The sequence below is a fragment of the Phyllostomus discolor genome, chromosome 2, assembly GCF_004126475.2.
Source record: "Phyllostomus discolor isolate MPI-MPIP mPhyDis1 chromosome 2, mPhyDis1.pri.v3, whole genome shotgun sequence".
In the NCBI taxonomy this organism is placed as follows: domain Eukaryota; kingdom Metazoa; phylum Chordata; class Mammalia; order Chiroptera; family Phyllostomidae; genus Phyllostomus; species Phyllostomus discolor.
In genome coordinates this window covers 78,958,319-78,979,706 of record NC_040904.2, presented here as the reverse complement: position 1 = coordinate 78,979,706, position 21,388 = coordinate 78,958,319, and the positions used below count along the sequence as shown (strand labels likewise).

Below are 21,388 nucleotides of genomic sequence, written 5' to 3'. Positions count from 1 at the left end.
AGACCTGAAGTCTCCCTACTTCAGGTAGAAAGGCAATGTCATCTGGTATTACTTCCTTCAATTTAATACCTATTCCTTGTAAATCTCTCTAGATGCACAGCACACGACCCCTTTAGTCTTGGAAGATGTGTACAGCCTTCTGCTGCTCAAAGGCAGTCCTCCATCAGGGTTCTTGGCTTTGTAGCTTCCAATCTGCTAAGAAGCTTTGCCTTATCAAGGTGTTTTCTTTGATTCCCTATTTCACAGTGTATAAATTGTCTGATTTTTTCTGTTTTAAAAGATACTATTGATATTTCTTTTATTGTCTAGTAGTATCTGATTTCTCTCTTCTTACCTTGCTATCTCACTCACTTTTTCCCTAAAAGAGGTCTCCACCTACCACAACTTACTGATCTTTCATTCTCATTTTGCCCTCTGTAGTCTGGCCTGTGTCTGAAATCATTAAAAATGCTCTTGTTGAGATCACTGAGGACCCCTTAAGTGCTAAACCCCAAGGATGCTTTTCAGTTTCTGTCTTTTGGTTTCTCTACTGCATTTGATACAATTGCTTAATCTTCTCCTGCCTGAAATGCTCTATTCTCATAGGTGTGAGACTCCATGTCCTCATCTTCCTCCCTGCTCCTCTCTGACATCTCATTCTTAGCTGCCTTGGCAGATGCCACCCTGCTGCCACCTCAGGTTGACATGCCACAGAGTAACAGCCTTGCTCAATCAACTCCTTTCCTTTTTCCAGCTTCTTCCTAGGAAATATCATGGTTTGGCTTCAATAGCTATGTTTAGGTTACTGACTCCCAGATCTTTATCTTTAGTAAAGATTTTCCCAGTGAGCTTCTGATTTATATTCTAATTGCTATCTGGACATTTTCACTGCATGTTCCATAGGCATTCCACAATGTAACATGACACATATTACACTCATCATCTTCTCTCAACTACCAGCCTCTACCAAAATGAAGACACTGTTCCTGTTCTGCATCTTCATTTCAGGCGGTAGCACCAGCGTCCACACATTCTTTTTGCTTCCAAGCATTCTTTCTTGAGCATGTCTTGAGCTATGGTTTCCTTTTTTAAAAAATTTTATTTTATTCTTGTTTATTCTATAACAGTTGTCCCAGTTTCCCCCCTTTGCCTTCCTCCATCCCCATGGTTTCCTTACTCAATCTGATCTTGTTTGCATTTGTCTTTATTAATTTCCCTTTTTTATATGTGTGATTTATGGATGACACTCCTTGCTTGCTCATGTGATTATGCTGTGTAAATCATGTATGTGTATCTTTTCCTCTCATGTTGGAGGACTGGAGGCTGCAGCATGAACACAATATAACTTCTTGAACTTAAACCTATGGTATTATATTTTTGTATAACTGAGTTTTATGATATAACAAACAAATCATATTCAACAAATGTTATAAAATAAAGGAATAACTTTTTATGGTTGACATATGACATCTCAAATTTTCAAAATATTTTATGACTTTTTGTAACTGATTGCTAGTTAATATTATTATAAAAATGCAGGTCAAAGGACTTAGGGACAAACAGTTGTTAGATAAGTGTCACAAAAAGTGTTTGTGAAATCCACATGTACAGAGGAGGAAGAACAAATAGAAACAATAGCCAAATTTGCACTTACTTCACATTGGGAACTAAGTGCAATCGGAAAAGGTACGAAAGTCTGCACATTAGCAGGGTCAGACTTTCCAGGCAGTCAGCCTGCTATTCCATTTTACATTAAAATGTAAAGCAAACACATAGTGACATAGCCACCCACACCCCTTCTCCACACACACACAATTACTCACACACACCTGTATGCACACCACCCCTGCCAATATATATCTGGAGGAATGCCCATAAGAATCCAAAACAGTATAAGATTTATGAATCCACTGCAATATCACAGACAGCTGCCATCACCACTGGCACTAGATTGTAATCTTGTATTTTGTTTTGCTACAACCCTTTCATATAAAACAGAAATTAAAGTGATTTTGAAGTCATGTGGGAGACCAAAGGGACATCTTCTCTGCCTCCAGTAAGCACAGAGTGCTATTGGCCAGCCATGGATGTCTGCCCTGCTATGCAGTGCACTTAGCCGCATCCTGCTTCTGTGTTCACAGAAGCTGCAATTACCAAATTCTACAGCAGCAGTGTGAAAAATGACTTTGCTCTTGAGAATTTATGGGATATATATATATATATATATATATATATATAAAATTTCTGCTTGCATAGAACATTGAGTGTGTGCTGTTGACATAAAGTTTATAAAGTACTTTGAGGTTCTGGGATAAAATAGATGACTATAAAGGAGTGTCAGAATATTAATGAAGGGTAAAAACAGAGCATTTGGCCCTATTCCCTGTCCCCCTTTTTTAAAAATAGAAATTCTGTGTGCAGAGGGAACACATAGGTGGGAGATGGCAATGGACTTATAAGAAGTACATAATAAATAATTTAATAAAAAGATAGAATTCATACTGAATGAGAACATGGCTTTTTGAGTCAGAGATGAGTTTGAATCCTCTCTCTACCACTTACGATGTGTTAGGCATTACTCTATAAACTTTACAATGATCAACTAATACATCCTTATAACATTTGTATGGAGTAAATGCTGTTAATATTCCCATTTTAGAGATGAGGTAATGAAGGCACAGAGAAGTTAGTTACGTGCCCAAGTCACAAGATCCCACAGTAGTGAGTGGCAAAGCCAAGATGAGCCGAGAAAGCATGTTAAAAGTTCTCATAGTAGTATAATGGTGGCCACCACCAACTGAAAATTTACTCGTTCCCAGACTCTATGATATCTTACATACATGGTGTATAAAAGCTGAAAAATATTGGTGTTTAAATTTTAAATGATGAAATATGTCACTTATAAATATGTAGTAGGATGTTTATAGGTAAATATTTTATTTATAACATATTATCTTTTCTTTAAAAATATTTTAAGTAATTCATAATTTGGAAGGATAAAAAGTGTATCTGAAGCTTACATTTCTCTCTTAGTTTGCTTGTGGCAGTCATTTGATCCAGTTTTCAGTAGCAATTTAGACTGGGTATGTGCTACATTATTTGCCATTGTATTTATCTCTAGGATATAGCTGATATAAATATAAAAACCTCTTCTAAACATCATTAGATAATAATGTATATCTGATAAAAATGAGTTTTTGGGTAAATATAATGGAAGGGCATAAGTATATCTGTATTTCAGTCACCACAGGCGATCCTGATAAATTATTCTAAAGTAATTTGGCACATTTACAGGAGAAATGAATATGAACTATAAAATAATATTTTATAGCTGAGAATGGCTGTAGAAAACAACAAATAGCTCATGTCCCTGAACACCTATGAATTTCATTCTGCATCGTGTGGGGAGTATTACTTTGTAATAACTTGACGATTCTGCTGAATTCAGCTCCTGGCATTCAATCTGAACATCCAGTCCAGTCACGGTGTAAATGGTCATCACTGCTAATATTGAAAGCAGTTGCAAGAAGAGAGCATGGGGTCAAGAAAAAGCAATGAAAGTGAGATCCAGAGAGAAAGGTGAGATACATGCACGACTTGTCTAAATAACATGGAGCAAAACATGAAGTGAAGAAACAATGCTTGAGATGGTTTATTCTCATAAAAATGAAGGATAAAATGACATGGCACATTTCAAACAGCCAAAGTCTACTCAGTTTATAAGTCAGAAAAATGGCTACATTTCTGTAGGTGGATATATTTTAAAGACTACCGTGACATTCAAATATGTGACCTCTGTTGTGGATGAAAAATATTGACCCTTATAATTATTTTTCATATATTTTTACTATTGATGAATATTTTTATTGCCTCTGATGGCTTTTGAAATGTTAAATGTATTATAAATGTATTTTAAACTATAACTTCATAGTGCCTTCTCAGCTCTTTCTGCACCACCACAGGCACACCTTGTTTTATTGCACTTCACAGATACTGCTTGTTACAAATTGAAGGTTTGTGGCAACCCTTTGACAAGCAGGTCTATTGGCACCAGTGTTCCAACCGCATTTTCACACTTCATGTCCCTGTGTCACAAATTGGTAATTCTCACCACATTTCTTTTTTTGATACATTTTATTTATTTATCTATTTATTTTAAAGATTTTATTTATTTATTTTTAGAGAAAGGGGAAGGGAAGGAGAAAGAAAGGGAGAGAAACATCAATGTATGGTTGCCTCTCAAGTGCCCTGCACTGGGAGCCTGGCCTGTAACCCAGGCATATGCCCTGACTGGGAATCGAACTAGTGACCCTTTGCTTCGCAGTCCGGTGCTCAGTCCCCTGAGCTATACCAGCCAGGGCCCATATTTCAAATATTTTTATTATTTTATATTTGTTATGGTGATCTGTGATCAGTGGTCTTTAATATTACTATTGTAATTGTTTTGGGGTGTCATGATGAGTGAACTTAATAAATGTTGTGTGTGCTCCTACTGCTCCTTCATGAGGTAGTCCCTCATTTATCTCTCCCCCCTCCCCACTCTTATCTTTCTCTCTGTCTCTCTCTCCCCTTGGGCTTCCTTATTCCTTTTAACACAATGATACTGAAATTAGGCCAATCAATAACCCTACAATGGCCTCTTAAGTGTTCAAGTGAAAGGAAGAGTTGCATGCCTCTCACTTTAAATCAAAAGCCAGAGATATTTAAGTTTAGGGAGAGAGGCACATCAAAAGTAGAGAAAGGCTGAAATCTAGGCTTGTACCAGTTATACAAGTTGCGAATGTACAGGAAAAGCTCTTGAAGGAAATTAAAAGTGCTACTCCAGTGAACACATGGGTAATAAGAAAGTGAAACAACTTTATTGTTGATATGACAAAACGTTCTAGTGAACTGGAAAGAAGATCAGACCAGTCTAACGTTCCCTTAAACCAAAGCCTAATACAAAGCAAATGCTGAGAGAGGTGTGGAAGCTGCAAAAGAAAAGTCTGAAGCTTTCAAAAGTTGGTTCATGAGGTTTAAGGAAAGAAGTCATCCTCATAACATAAAAGTGCAAGGCAAAGTAGCAAGTGCTGATGAGGAAGCTACAGCAAGTTATCTAGAAGATCTTGCTAAGATCATCAATGAAAGTACCTGCACTAAACAACAGATTGTCAAGGTAGATGAAATAGCCTTCTACAGCTTTCATAGCTCCAGAGAAGTCAAAGCCTGGCTTCAAAGCACTAACGGACAGGAGACTCTCTTGTTAGGGGCTAATGTGCTAGTAACTTTAAGTTGAAGGTAGTACTCATTGACCATGCCATAAATCCTATAGCCCTTAAGAAATATGCTAAATCTTCCCTGCCAGTGCTTTGTAAATGGAAGAACAAAGCCTGGAAGATAGCATGTCTGTTTACAACATGTTTTACTGAATATTTTAAGCCTATTGTTGAGACCCACTGCTCAGAAAAAAAACTGTTTCAAAATATTACTGTGCACTGACAATGTATCTGGTCACCCAAGAGCTTTGTAGATGTATAATGAGATTAATGTTGTTTTTATGTCTGCTAACACAACATTCATTCTTTAGCCCATGATTCAAGGAATCATTTCCACTTTCAAGTTTTATTATTTAAGAGATACATTTCATATGACTGTTGCTGACATAGGTAGTGATTCCTCAGATATATCTGGGTAAAGTCAATTGAAAACCTTCTGGAAAGGATTCACCATTGTAGATGCCATCAAGATCACTCATTCATGGGAAGACATCAGAATATCAAAATTAAAAGGAATTAGGAAGAAGTTGATTCCAACCCTTATGGATGATGTGAGGGTTTAACATGTCAGTGGAGGAAGTAACTGCAGATGTGGCGGAACTAGAACCAGAAGTTGAGCCTGATGATATGTCTGAATTGCTGCATTCCCACAATAAAACTTTAATGGCTGGGGAGTTGCTTCTAATGGATGAGGAAAAGTGTTTTCTTGAGATGGAATCTACTCCTGGTAAAGATGCTGTGAAGACCATTGAAATGACAACAAGGATTTAGAATAGTATACAAATTTAGTTGATAAAGTAGCAGCAGGGTTTGAGAGGATGGACTCCAATTTTCAAAGACGGTCTATGGGTAAAATACTATCAAACAGCATCACATGCTAGAGAAAAATTGTTTGTGAAAGGAAGAATCAATCGATGTGGCAAACTTCATTGTTGTCTTATTTGAAGAAGTGGCCACATCCACCCCAACCTTCAGAAACTTCCGTTGGCAGCCACCAACCTTGAGGCAAGACCAGCAAAAAGATTATGATACTGAAGGCTCAGATGATGCTTAGCATTTTTTAGCCATATAGCATTTTTAAATTAAGGTATATATATTGTTTTTGTAAACATAATGATATGGCACAGTTAACAGACTACAGGATAGTGTAAACATAACTTTTATATGCACTTGGGAATAAAATAATTGTGTGATTTGTTTTATTGTGATTATTTGCTTTATTGTGATGGTCTGGAACCAAATCCACATTATCACCAAGGTTTGCATGTATATAAAATAAATGATTTTTGTATATATCATACATATAAGGAAAAATCACTTTAAAAAGTACTTTAAAATTTTTTGTTTTAGAACAAATCTCTGCTAGCTTTCTGAATAGTCAGCCAAATGAACTTAAGAGAGACAGACTTGATTAAACCAGTTTTCTGATATCAATCTGAGTCATTATTGATCAATATACATCAGTTGAAAGGGTTCAGCATTATAGATAATGCATAAAATATACTAAAGAGTTAAGTTTGATAAAGCAAAATAAATGGCTATGTGAAGTAACTAAGTTTCATTCAGACTTGTTCTTTATAACATCATTTGAAATACAGATATATTAACATGGCAAGTAGATTTATAAGAGAAAGCAATCACATTATTACGTGTGTATTCTCCCCCTTAGTAACACTTAGTAATATATCACAGTATCAGAGAAATGCATCCTAGAGGAAATGTTGCTATTCTTTTTTTTTTTTTAATATTTTATTTATTTATTTTTAGAGAGGGAAGGGAGGGAGATAGAGGTAGAGGTAGAGAGAGAGAGAGAGACAGAGAGAGAGAGGGGGAGGGAGAGAAACATCAATGTGCGGTTGCTGGGGGTTATGGCCTGCAACCCAGGAATGTACCCTGGCTGGGAATCGAACCTGGGACACTTTGGTTCCCAGCCCGCGCTCCATCCACTGAGCTACGCCAGCCAGGGCTGGAAATGTTGCTATTCTTCATTAAAAAAAATTCCTGAATCACATTATGCAAAAATTAATTTATGATAAATGATTTAAATCTAGAACTCTACATGGCTTATTCAAATGCCATTAGAAAAAAATACCTCACCCGCAAAAAGGAGTCCAGGGATCCATTCTCCATGTATTCCACCACGATCATCACCGGTCGGCCTGCACAGAGCGAGAACACACAGGGTCAGAGCAATTGGAGAACCATGCACTGCAGTTAGAGGTTTCCAGCTGTGACAGCTAAATTATTTGTATTTTATTAATAGGAATTTCATTTTCTTACATGTTGCTATAAAAGTACTCATTATACACAGGCATCTCTCCATTTCTTTATAGCATTATCTCTTTTGAGTTCATAAAAAGAACATCAGTTACAATCGAATTACAATAGAATTAAGTACCTCCTTTTCTAAAGCCCTGTGATCACTTGTTTGTTTAGATTATATTTTTTTTGTCCTGAGCTTTTCCTTAAAAGATCATCAACAAGTAAAGTCAGGGTGATAACAGTTACCACAGCTTTTTTGATACTCGTGGTTCGACTTTTCCTAGTGGTGCAGCAGTTATGGCTGAATTACATTAGACTGAGCATTTCTGAAATATTACTAAGGCAAAGCAGAAAAAGAGAAATTCATAAATTCTCCTTAAGAAATTATAAACCATCAGTTATAGTCTGCTTTTAAGGGTTTTAAAGTAGAAAAATGTCAGCAGATTGATGGATGCTACAAAGTTGGTGGGATTTGTAATAATGCTTGATCATCTCTTTATTGGACATATATTAAATCAACAGAACAATGACAGTACATGAAAAATAAGTAACTGATTTCATAGTCTAGTGCAGAAGCTAAAATCAGCAACTAAACTTCATTTCATTTTTTATCACATCTATTTGCAATTGTTACGGCTCCTAATGCACCTATTAGGTAGAATATTTGACATAAATAACTTTGATTTGCTTCAAAGTAAAGAATCTATTTGTTCTGCCCAATTTCCTAAATTTAAAAGATAAACTCATTTCAGATGAAGGCAAAATGTTATTTACCTGAAATAAACATGTATATATGACACACTTACTTTTTACATCTTTATTTCTTGCTTCTCATGGGAATTTTTAGCAAGTTAGCCTGCACTGTGCACAGAGTTTTTCCTCGTGAGTACAAAGAAGATCTAGAAAAAAATTATGTGTACCAGTCATGGAAGTACTGGGTCTCATGTAATTCATGTCCCTTTTATGAACTCAAAACCTTGTGGGTTATAAAGGGTGATGGCAACAAATTAGTAAATGTCTTCAAATGCTAGATTTTTACAATTGAGTGTATATTTTAAAGAAAGATATGCTAAAGGTTAAATGTGGTAATAAAGTTCTCAATTTATCATGCATAGAATTAGAACCCAAAGAAGACATTCATTTTGTTGGATTTCTAAAATGCTCCTTAAAGGTGTTAATTTCACCCAAATACAGATAAGGATCTTTATCAGAAAATATTGAGGTCAAATGAACTGTCAGCACTATTGTAGGCAGTGACCCAGAAGACCAGGTTTTAAATCTGAAAGTTTGTTACGAACTCTTTTATTTGGCTATTGGTATCAAAGAGCTTAGAGATAGGAGCCTGATGCAAACATTTTGTTAGCAGGTAGGGGAAAATAAAAAGTCATCTTAACACTTAAATATAAAAATCTGAGACCAATATTCTGCTTTGAAGTAAAATGAATTATAGATGTTAAAGGAAAATGTTGGGTTACTTCAATGACTGCCTAAGTTCTCTGCCCATAGTCAAAGCTTTTCAATCAATCTTGACCATTGTGCTAGAGAAACATATTTTTTTTGTTTTAATATTTTATTTATTTATTTTTAGAGAGGGAAGGGAGGGAGAAAGAGAAAGAGAGAGAAACATCAATGTGCGGTTGCTGGGGGCTGTGGCCTGCAACCCAGACATGTGCCCTGACTGGGAATCGAACCTGTGATGCTTTGGTTCGCAGCCTGCACTCAGTCCATTGAACTACACCAGCCAGGACGAGAAACATATTTTTTAAAGATTTTATCTATTTTATTATTTATTTATTTATTTGTTTGTTTATTTATTTACTTTTAGAGAGGGGGAAGGGAGACAGAAAGAGAGGAAGAGAAACATCAGTGTGTGATTGCCTCTCATGTGTCTCCTACAGGGGACCTGGCCTGCAACCTAGGCATGTTCCCTGACTAGGGATAGAACTGGGGACTCTTTGGTTCATAGGCCAGCACTCAATCCACTGAGCCACACTAGCCAGGGCAAGAAAGATAGTTAGATTTTATAAATATATTTAAAAACATTTATCCTCTCTCTGAGAATATCAGTTTCATTAGAACAAAAAAAGTTTGCAAGCACTTCACTTATATTGATACATACTATTATTAATCCTATTACACAGATGAGAAAATTGAGGGATAGAAAATTAAGCCACTTGTCTAAAGTCAAACCACTGGTAAGTGGGAGTCTCAGGCAGTCTGTCTCAGAACTTAAACTCTTAATCTACATGTCATATGCTTCACAGACACTATTTATAGATCAAAGCGGTAAGGCTCTGTTAGTCAATCCTCATCTTTCCTAACAAGCCTTATCATTTCCCGATCCATCAGTTGTTACAGTCTATACCTCTTCATTTCTGTCTCCCTCAGCCTTTCCTTTTGGTGTTCTCCTGCTAGGATTACCTGCCACCTTGCTTCTCTCCATAATAATTTCACCTGGCAGCACCCCAGAATGTATACACTGCAACTCTCCCTTGAGAAGCTCCCACAGTGATATTTTCTATAGTTGCATTTCCATCACGTTTTTGTCTGCACTATGAAATTTGCATGGTTTTATAGTTTTTCTTAACTTCCTATAGATGCTTTGTATCCCTGTTCACTGGGTGTCTCAATGCCATCTCCCATACCACTGAGCAGAGCAGGCGCTACAAAGAAACAAGATGGTTTTTCTAATCAGTTTTACAGTTCCTAAAAAAGTAACCCTGAAGTATTTCAGCAAGATTCTGATCTACATGAATACAAAGTACTTTGAAATTAGTTCTATTTATAGTTTCTTGGGAGATAGTTTCTGCAATTCTAAAATTCATTACTGACAAGTTTAATCTTCTCATTAAAGATAATAAAGGATCAAACCAAGACTCCCTAGGTTTCTTGTGAATTAGAAGTTTCACACCTGAACTCTGCATCTTTTGTATTTTGTCCAGTAGCATCAATTGAGAGCAGCTGTTACTAAACTAAGGAATTTTTTCTTTTTTTTAGAATACTGTTGGCATCTAACCTATAATTTGTTTTCTAGTGGTTTCTGATAGGGAAGTTAGTTACACTATAAAGATTAAAAGCAACTTCACAGTTCATGATTACATTTTATAATCAAGGAAATAGATAAGTCTAAGGGAAATTATGGAAGTTAAGATGGTATTCTTTAAATACTTGATTAGGTGAGAGAATTCATTGGTAACTACTGTTTTTTTTTTTTTGGTCTTATTTTTTTAACATGTAAAAACTATATGTTGCACTATTGCTCTTGGAAAATGCATTTGGAGGTGATTAATGCTATTTTTTACATTTTCAAAATATTTCAATTTATTTCATTTTTTACAATTTTAGCCACTTACTCCAAGATCCTCATCACAGAATTAACTTAGTATTTGCATTGCACTGATATCAGTGGACAAACTCTAGGATTCTTGAGCCAGTCAAGTCTCAAAGCCCACAGATCTTTTTTAGAAGTCTCATCAGTTTCATTTAAAAAATCTTCAGACTTCTGGCCAAGATGGAGGCATAGGTGAATGCACCACACCTCCACGCACAACCAAGATTGGAACAACAATTTAGAGGCAGAATAACACCCAGAACTGACAGAGAATTTATCTGAATGGAAGTCGGACAGCCAAGAAGTTGAAGTAGACCAGTAGGAAGGGTGGAGAGGAGCAGCTGGGCGCAGGTCACAGCGCAGGTCCCGGGGAGGAGAGCAGAGAGAGTTGGGTGCATAAGGCATCCAGGGGCGCGTAAGACATCTGGGGTGAACAAGATCACAGCAGGTGGACCCTGAGTATGCAAGCAGCAGCCGGCAGACCCAGTGAGGCAGCGATTGTGGAGCAGGGCAGAGCATGCAACCCAGGATCCCAGAGAAGGGACATTGTTCCCTCCCGCCCCCGCCCCCACATACAATGTCACAATCTAGCGACTGGGGTGCCCAGCCCTGGTGAACACCTAAGGCTCTGCCCCTCACCATAACAGGAGCAACAAGACCAAAAAAAAAAAAAAAAGAAAAGAAAAAAAAAAGAGAGATATGTCTCAGAAGAACAAATCAATGCCCCAGGACTCATTATTTTAAGCGACCGAGAGATAGCCAATCTATCAGATGCACAGTTCAAAACACTGGTGATCAGGAAGCTCACAGATTTAGTTGATTTTGGTCGCAAATTAGATGAACAAATTCAGGTTACCATAAAAGAAATGAAGGAAAATGCACAGAGAACCAATAGTGATGGGAAGGAAACTGGGACTCAAAACAATAGAGTGGACCAGAAGGAAGAAAAAAACAACCAAACAGGAAAGAATGGAGAAATAAGAATTCAAAAAAATGAGGACAGGCTTAGGAACATCCAGGACATCTTTAAACATTCCAACATCTGAATTATAGGGGTACCAGAAGGGGAAGAGGAAGAGCAACAGATTGAGCACTTATTTGAGCAAATAATAAAGGAGAACTTCCCCATTCTGGCAAAGGAAATAGACTTCCAGGAAGTCCAGGAAGCTGAGAGAGCCCCAAAGAAGTTGGACCCAAGAAGAAACACACCAAGGTACATCATAATTACATTAGCCAAGGTAAAAATGAAATAGAGAATCCTAGAAGCAGCAAGAGGTAAGGGGACAGTAACCTACAAAGGAGTTCCCATCAGACTGTCAGCTGATTTCTCAAAAGAGACCTTGCAGGCAAGAAGGGGCTGGAAAGAAGTATTCCAAGTCATGAAAGACAAGGACCTATATCCCAGATTACTCTATCCAGCAAAGCTTTCTTTTAGAATGGAAGGGCAGATAAAGTGCTTCTCAGATAAGGTCAAGTTCAAGGAGTTCATCGTCACCAAGCCCTTATTTTATGAAATGTTAAAGGGACTTATCTAAGGAAAGAAGATAAAAAAAAACATGTATAGTAAAATGACAGCAAACTCACTATTATTAACAACCACACCTAAAGCAAAACCAAAAGAAACTAAGCAAACAACTAGAACAGGAACAGAACCACAGAAATGGAGATCACATGGAGGGTTAGCAATAGGGGAATGGGAGGAGGAGAGAGGAGGAAAAGGTACAGAGAATAAGTAGCATAGATTGTAGGTTGAAAATAGATAGGAGGAGGGTAAGAATAGTATGGGAAATGTAGAAGCTAAAGAACTTACAAGTATGACGCATGGACATGACTAAAGGGGGGATGTGGGTGGGAGAGGGTGTACAGGGTGGAGGGGAGTGAAGGGGGAAAATGGGACAACTGTAATAGCATAATCAATAAAATATATTTAAAAAATCTTCAAAAATATTTCTACAAATCACAGGCAAGAAATGATTTTCTTTGTTTTCCCTAACTAGCCCAGAAAAGGTTATAGATATTTTATTTATTTTTAAGAGTGTATTTTGATTTTAGTTTTTCTGTTATCATAAATCAAGATCTTGTAAGAAATCACATATTCATACTTTGAACACAACTGATGATAAGATCCCATGTCGTTTGTTTTTCTGTTGTAAGAACAATTGTTTTCTTTAATTAAAACTTTTGCGAACTGTTTACTAATAAATGTTTCTCAAATTGGCAACTTCCCAATAACTAAATAATTTAATATAGGTGGTATTAAGAAAATATATGATGATAAGCACATACTTTTCTTGTACTATTGTTAAAGCAAAAAAAAAAAGAAAGTCATTCTTTAAATCTTGGGGAAAATATTTTCTGAGTAAAATACTATTTTTCTTTTTTGCTTCAGTGATGATTTGTGAAAGAATGGGATTATAGAGATTTAATATTTTCATATAAATAATGAATTTGTGCTAGATGTATTGAAGTACTTTGTATCAGTTTGGCAATTTCTAATGTACAGTCAGTAATATCAAGAATTATATAAAAATCAAAGAAGAAATAAGGAGCTTCCCAGACAAGAAGAAAATAAAGGAGTTTGCTAACACCAAACCAGTACTAAAACAAATGTTAAAGGGCTGGCTTTAAGAAGAAGAAGAAAAAAGAAAAGAAAAAACAGAGGAAAATAGTCTAACAATAAAATGGCACTAAATATGTATCTATCAAGAATCACCTTAAATGTAAATGGCTTAAATGCTCCAACCAAAAGTCATAGGGTAACTGAATGGGTAGGAAAACAAGACCCACATGTGTCCTGCCTCCAAGAGACACATCTTAGATTGAAAGTTAAACACAGAATATAAGTAAAGGAAAAAGATATTTCATGCAAATGAAAAGAAAAAAAAAGCTGAGGTAGCAGTACTTATATCTGACAAAATAATGGTAAAGGGAACAATTCAACAAGAGGATGTAACCCTAGTAACCATTTATGCATGCAACATAGGAGCACTTAAATGTGTAAAGCAAATCTTGATGGATATAAAGGAGAGATCAGCTGAAATACAGACATAGTTGGGGATTTTAACATTCCATTGACTTGAATGGATAGATGTTCCTCACAGAAGGTCAGCAAGAAGACAGCCTTAAATGACACACTAGATCAAGTGGATTTAATTGATATCATCAGAGCATTTTACCCCAAAACAGTAGAATATACATACTTTTAAAGTGTACATGGAACATTTTCTAGGATAGACCACATGCTAGGACACAAAACAAGTCTTAATAAATTTAAGAAGATTGAAATCATATCAAGCATCTCTGAGACCACCATGCTATGATACTAGAAATCAACCACAAGAAGAACAAGAAAAACATGCACAGACACGGAAGCTAAATACCATGTTATTAAACAATGACTGGGTCAACAAGGTCAAGGAGGAAATTAAAATATACTTGAAACAAATGAAAATGAGGACATAACGATCCAAAATCTGTGGGACACTGGGAAAGCAATCCTAAGAGGGAAATTCAGAGCATTACAGGACTATCTCAAGAAACAAGAAAAAGCTCAAATAAACAATCTAACTTCACACTTAAAGGAACTTGAAAAAGAACAACAAAGAAAGCACCCAAAGTGAGCAGAAGGAAGGAAATAATAAAGATCAGAGCAGAAATAAACAAAACAGAGTCTAAAAAAATGATACGAAAGATCAATAAATCTAAGACCTGGTTATTTTTCAGTACTTTTAAGCTAGTTACTTAATATATTTCTTCCTCCTCTGTTTCCGTTGTAGACATAGTAAAGTATAATCTCAAATAGATTTGATAATAAATGAAATAATTTTCTTACCCCTCCTTGTCATTCAAAAGATATGGTTGGTATATATTTGAACAAAGTTATAATGTATTAGGCAATTATTTTCAGTCACAAGATAAGTACTAAAATTGGGGGATTGTTTTCTCTTATACTCTTGCCTGGTGATTATCAGATCATGTCTCATCATGTCTCAAGCAAACTGTTAATATTTCTCCAGAAGTTTTTATTTCCTCCCACATTCCTGTTTTGATTAAAACATTGCCATCCATCTAGTTACCCAGGCTTGAAAACCTATTGTAATATTGAATTATCACTTTATCAAACTCCTCTTGGTCTGTAAGTTATTAAGTTGTGCTCATCTATAGAAAATTACCACTGTGCATGTTCTGCCTTTGTTTTGCTCAACTCATTACAATAATCCTTTACTAGTTGTACTTGCTAATGCATGTAAAACTATTATTTTGAACATTCAGAGTGATATATCAAATATATATTTTTAGTGCCTACTACGTATTATTTTTGGTTTCTGGAAAAACATCCTCAATCAACACAAGATCCCTCTTCTCATGGAGGGCATAGCAGAAAGGGGGATAAACATAACAAATTGTCAATTACTACAAAGGTCTAATATTTTAACCCTCTTTAAGGACTATTTTAGTTATTGTATTGTTTGCTGCAGGATTAAAGTCTAAATTGCTTGACAATGAAGTTCCTTTACAATCTTTCCCTTACCTTTGTTTCTAGTATCATCTTTTACCTCCTCCTATTCCCCTAACTCCTGTTTTTCAAATTCTCTAGGTAACTTATATTTCCCAAAGTATGACTCTCCTTGCACCTTCCTCTCTTCTTTGGAAGATTGCCTTCTCAGTATCTCCACATGGTAAATCATATATATACTTAAAAAAAAAAAGAGTGCAGCTTCAATGCCATCTCCATTGTCAATTCTCTCATGAATACTTCCCAGTTTAGAAAGATGTGATTGTTTACTTTCTCCTCCCTTTATGTCTTAATCCAACAATTTCATAACATTTCTGGTACGGTGTCGATGTTAACTTGGTAGGTGTCTGCCTCCCACTTGAAAATGCCCTTGAGGTCAGGACTTGTGCTTAACAGTTCTCTGTAACTTCACTATTGGGCACACAGCTAGTCACTACAGCAGGCACTCAATTATATTTTTTGAATGAAATGCCAGAAGAAACATACACATAAAAGTGTTCTCTAAGAATAATTCTAGACCAAGAAAGAGATACTGAAATAACTGAATGACAAATTAATAAGCCCTAAATTATTTGCATTGTAAAATACAGTTTTGAAGAAAAAGCAGAATTCAAATTTCAGCTCTGATACCTTAGCTGCATGATCTTGGGCAAGTTATTTTAGCTCTCTCAGTTTTTGCATATATACAATGAAGATATATTACATACTACAAATGATTGTTCAAAGGCTTAGATGAGAAAGCATATAATTAATACTGTGTCTCTCCATAGTTGGCACTCAGAAATGCTGCTGTACATTTACTTTGAATCTTTTGTGTGTGCTGTCCTTCTTGTTATATTTGTTTACTCTGAGCAAAAAATACTTTTATAAAAATGGATCATTTCTTTATTTTACTACAGTATGGTGTGGACATGAACATTCTTTTCTATCCTATAGCACAATAAAAATGACTGCGAGTTATGTTTTATATGACAGTAAATTCCTAGTTTTAGCACTGAAATTCTTATGTCCCAGACAAATTGGGATAGTTGTGTACCTTATTCCTTGTGTACTAAGCACAGTGTAGTTAGAAGCTGTGGGATTAGTCAGATAACAGAATATTGAAGACTTTTTTCACTTTGGGCAAGTGAGATTTAATAACTCAATTATCATCTCCCTGCAATTATCATCTCTGCATTTGTATACTATATATTCCTCATTTGTATTTCTGTATATTGCATATTACAACATAATAGCAGGAAGTGATTTAATACCTCTTTCATTGCCTGAGGTATGATACTAAATGAGATGTGTTTAAAATACAGAGAATAGTACCTGATACTAAGTATTAAAGTGTACAATAACAGCTTAAAGAATGGATAAATGGGAATGTTATATCCTTCTTTACTGACTAGTTGTTTAGTTCGAAGCTAAAAATTGGCTTTTAGAGTTAAGAAGGTTCATTACTAAAACATGACCAAGGCCAATATATTTAGGAGCTTTCCCAACGATCTTAAAGCTCATTTTAAATCCTATACACCTGAAATCAACAGGATTGAAGTTGCTTTAATGAGCAAGAGGGTTTCTCCTAAAATAATCAAAATGTGTATTTTATTACTATAAATGACATATTGTTATATCTATATTTTAGGAACAGCTTCTATAGAAAACAGCTTCTATAGAAAATAGATTCTCATTTCTGTCTAGCAAGCTATGCTGTATCTTCTATGCTCTGTTTACAGATTTGTACCTGTAACAACAGGTCTTATGGCAAATCTGGAATTGATTTTAACCTTGGAGCTATTTGAAACTTCTAAATCTATAAAACTATGTTAATTTTATTCTCCTAATTTCTTCATTTTGCTTTTTTTAAAATTTAGAGGTTATTCCAATGTCCTTGGAGAAATGCTGAAGAATACATTATATTATTTGGGGATAAAACAGCTGAGCAGAAATTAGGAGGAATGATCTGCATTACAAAAGCACTAGCATTTCTTAATCTCGGTTTGTTCTAGAGTAAATAGAATGTATGAGGCTAAAGACATGGAACACAACTTTCCTGCCAGTTCCAGGGAGCAGTGGCATATCATTTGCAGCCATTACTGTAGTAACACTCAGTACTGTCTTTCTTTCTACTGAAAATTATCATCTGGGTGAAAAGATATCCTCTTAATTAGAAGTGTCTCATTGACAAAGAAATTGCCCGAGATGCCTGATGTAAGAATGTGTCATCACTATAAGACACTACCCATATTGCAAAATTTTAATCACATGAATTTTTTAAAAATGGCTTTCCTGATTTCATATTACATTCATATTACAAGGAGTGGTGGGGGAAAAAATGGAGACAACTATACTTGAACAACAATTAAAAAATGATAAAAAATAAAAGTAATATAATGATAATGTTTAAAAACATTTGTTTTGAAATTATTTCATTTTTGACTTTTTTGCTTTCTCATTATTATAAAAGATATAACTGATTATGCAATAATGAATAGTGTAATTACCATTAGGTGGCAATGAACAAAACCTATCAGATGGTATGCAGGGACAGGAGGTAGGTGGAGGTAGAAGAGGCTATAAGGGGGATAAATGGTAATAGAAAAAATACAATAACAATAAAATATTAAAAAGACATATCAGATAATTCTTATGACTTGAGAAACTATATAATATCTAAGTTCAAAACCAAATTAAACTATATGTCAAATAATTTTATGCTGCCTTTGTTCTTCATATGAAAACTGTTTGTGGTAGATAATTTAAAAATAGGTACTCTATCTAAATTAGTATAGATATAATAATAACTTACTTAAAAAAATAAGTTCTTCAATGTACTAGGCACTTTTCTAAGTGTTTTACATGTGTTAACTCATTTAGTCCTCACATCAACTCATGTGGAGAGTATAATTACTAGTTCCATTGAACAGATAAGATTACCAGTGTACTGAGAGTTCAACAACTTGTCCAGACACACAATGAGCAATTGGCAGAGCTTGGGCTTGAAGCCAGGCAATCTGGCTTGGGTCTGAGTGCTTGGCCATGTTGTTATTCATCCAAATAATACTTGGCTCCATACGTAATCTGGAGAACATAAAGTACTACCCTAAATCTCAATGCTTCATCTTAGAAACACATCCTGGAAAGGCATGATGGACTGGGCACTGTGTTGTTCCCAAATACGTTTTGTCTTTGAGAAGTTCTAGAATTTTAAAGCCACATAAAGCCCTATAGTATTCTACATAAACAGGAAATATGTGCTAAGGAAGTTTGCTGAGAAAAAGCTTTAGATTTTGCTTTTCCCATTTTCCAATATCAGTTTATGATAATGATTTTAAGGTTCCTTTACAAATCAACTTATTTTTAATTATCCTTAATATTATATATAAGCATTAAAAGGACTGAACTTTACCAGTTGAAATTTCTGGTTTAAAAGTCATACATGAGAACTTTAGGAGTAACATGTGATATGTTTCTGCAAAACCTCTGGAAAAGACATTGGGAAAACTATTAACATATCCTGAATGTCTTAGGAAAGAGTCTGGAGCTTTTGGGAGAAAGTAAAAATATCGTATTTTCCAGAAGTGCTTCAAATGCTCTGCTTTGCTTCTGGCTTCAAAAGTGTCTATGGTTACAGAAATGGTCAAATATTCTGCTTTTAGGTCTTTTGTATCATGCACTAATCAAAAGGAAATTTAAAAATAAAGAAGTAACCACACAGGCCATAGTTGATGTATCTTAACTACACAGGTTACTAATGGTGACACTTTAATTATAATGGTGAAAATATTTGTTAAATGAATCATACACGTGATATCAATTAAACTACTGACTACTTTCCTTTTTTTCTTCTCATGAAAAATGTTATTTTTTAGTCTTTTATGCAACTCTTGTAAGAAGTATAATTTCTACTTTTTAATTTAATTTTGCTAAATACACTCTCTGTATGATCTCTGTGAACAGAACCATGAAAAACCATGATTGTGCCATAGGGCAGCTTCCATTATGCTTTTTCTTACAAGGGAAAAGAACGAATGCTGACATGAGACATGATTTGAACAGGGCTGCTCTGTCCCCACCTTACTCATGTTCCTAAGTGACCCAGCAGCTCACAAGGCCACCCATGCATGCTGTCCTGTGGGAGTCAGTGTGGCTCTCCAAAGGGGAGGAGGCATTTGAGCAGCTCAGCTTCTTGTAATGTTTCCAGTTTAAGTGAAAACACACTGACACAACAATCCCTACTAGCACAAAGACTAAACGCTGATTCACATGGATATTCAGTTAATTTAGAAAGCTCTGTAAAGTTTTTCAGAATATTTCTTTGGGAGAAAAAATACTCGGGTAAATCTTCTGCAAGTGTTGATAGTGTCTTTGAATAGGACCAAAATAGACAGCGCAATTTATAATAATAAAGCAAGATCTCTAGGAAATAGACATGTTCCCAACTGAGAATTTAAGCAGTCATATATGTAAGATCCAGATTTTTAAGATTCAAACTTATTTAAATGATAGGAAGATAAAAGAAGCACTTGTGCTAGTCAGAAGGCATAGTAAGGCCAAAGGCTAAGACTATTTAAAGAATCTGAAAATAGAGAAGTAAAAAGAACTAGAAAAAATTGGGAGATTACTCAAAGGCTCTTTTAAGATTTTTCATATCTTTCTGGCAGTATAAAAAAAATTCTCTTTGTAAATGTTGAAGACCTTGATATCAAATGCATCCTGCAGCTCTGTGTTTTTTTTTAATGCACTGCCAGTCTTACATAAAGATGACAATGCTCACTATGTCAGTTAAATATAACTTTATATATAGAACACTGACTTTTTAGGAACATGAGTTTCTTCATTTGCGGATTCAGGGTTCCAGAAACCTTCTGAAATTGTATGCAAACATTTAGAAAGGAGTCAAGGCTGTAAGACAAAAGAAGTGTTTATGCTAATAAGAAGGCATAGGTAAGATCAAGGGCTAAAACTGCTTAAAGAGTCTGATAACAGAGAAGTAAAAAGAACTAGTAAAAACTGGAAATTACTCAAAGGGTTTTAAGGTATTTTTCATGTGTTTTTTCAGATACATTTTTTTGAGGGTAGAGAGTCTATGTCATTTTTGGCCAAGACAGAAAGCGTAATCCATAAGGAATCTGAGTTCGCGACCCGTACCCCAACATTACGGCCATCTGCCCACAGGAATTCTTAAACTCATAAAACTGCAATAGATTACTGTTTTTAATAAACTGAATGTTATTTGAAGGTTCAAATTATACCTTCAGTTTTGTACATGTTCTCATCCTGACTTTCTTTATTCCAACTGGTATCTTCAAGTTGTCTGAAGCTTGACATTATTCAGCTAGCTCCTCTTATGCTGGTTTTAGAAGCTATCAGTACATCCCAGATGTGTTCTTAAATGACGGTTTAACCCATAACGAACATGGGTTAAACATGGCTTAACATATTTTAAGTGTTAAAAATATTTTAAAGGGGCTGCTTATGGTTCTATGACTAAATACACTCACTCACATCATCTTCCTTGTGCTTCTGTGGCTGAGTGTGTTCTCTTTGTCATTTTATCAGTGACCCTCTCTCCTCTATGCCTCTTCTGAGTCCTGAAATGGAATAATTTTGGTCTTCTGCCCAGTCCGGCCCCAGAGTCCCCAGTCTAGTTTTTAATCATTGCAGTTCTCCAGAGCTCCCTTCTGAAGACTGCAGCTGCACAAACTTTTGGAAAGGAGAGTTCTCTAGGGGAGAACTGCGTGAATGGGCACTGAGTAGCTATTGGGGCTTGAAATTGCCCAAAAGTAAAGGAATAAAGAAACTGGGAGTTAGAAATCCAGATGAAGGTCTTTCTTTTTACCACAGTTTGCATTTTGAATCATTTATTAAGGACTGTACTTTGCATATTTAATCCAGTTTTCCTATTCCTTTTATAGTCAGCTTTTTAAAAAAAGATTTTATGTATTTATTTTTTACAGGCAAGGGAAGGGAAAAAGAAAGAGAGGGAGAGAAACATCAATGTGTCGTTGTCTTTCACACGTCTTCCCATTGGGGGCCTAGCCTGCAACCTAGGCATGT

At 35.5% G+C, this 21,388-nt stretch overlaps 1 protein-coding gene across 4 annotated transcripts in view; it reads right to left on the bottom strand.

Annotated features, from left to right (window-relative positions):
* The window catches only part of EPHA6 (EPH receptor A6), a 920,707-nt gene that overhangs the window by 163,649 nt on the left and 735,670 nt on the right, over positions 1-21,388 (bottom strand). For all 4 annotated transcript variants that reach the window (XM_036017966.1, XM_028504400.2, XM_028504401.2 and 1 more), the window contains one exon: positions 7,332-7,393. In XM_036017966.1, the coding sequence (XP_035873859.1) occupies positions 7,332-7,393 (62 nt within the window). The remainder of the gene's footprint in view (positions 1-7,331; positions 7,394-21,388) is intronic.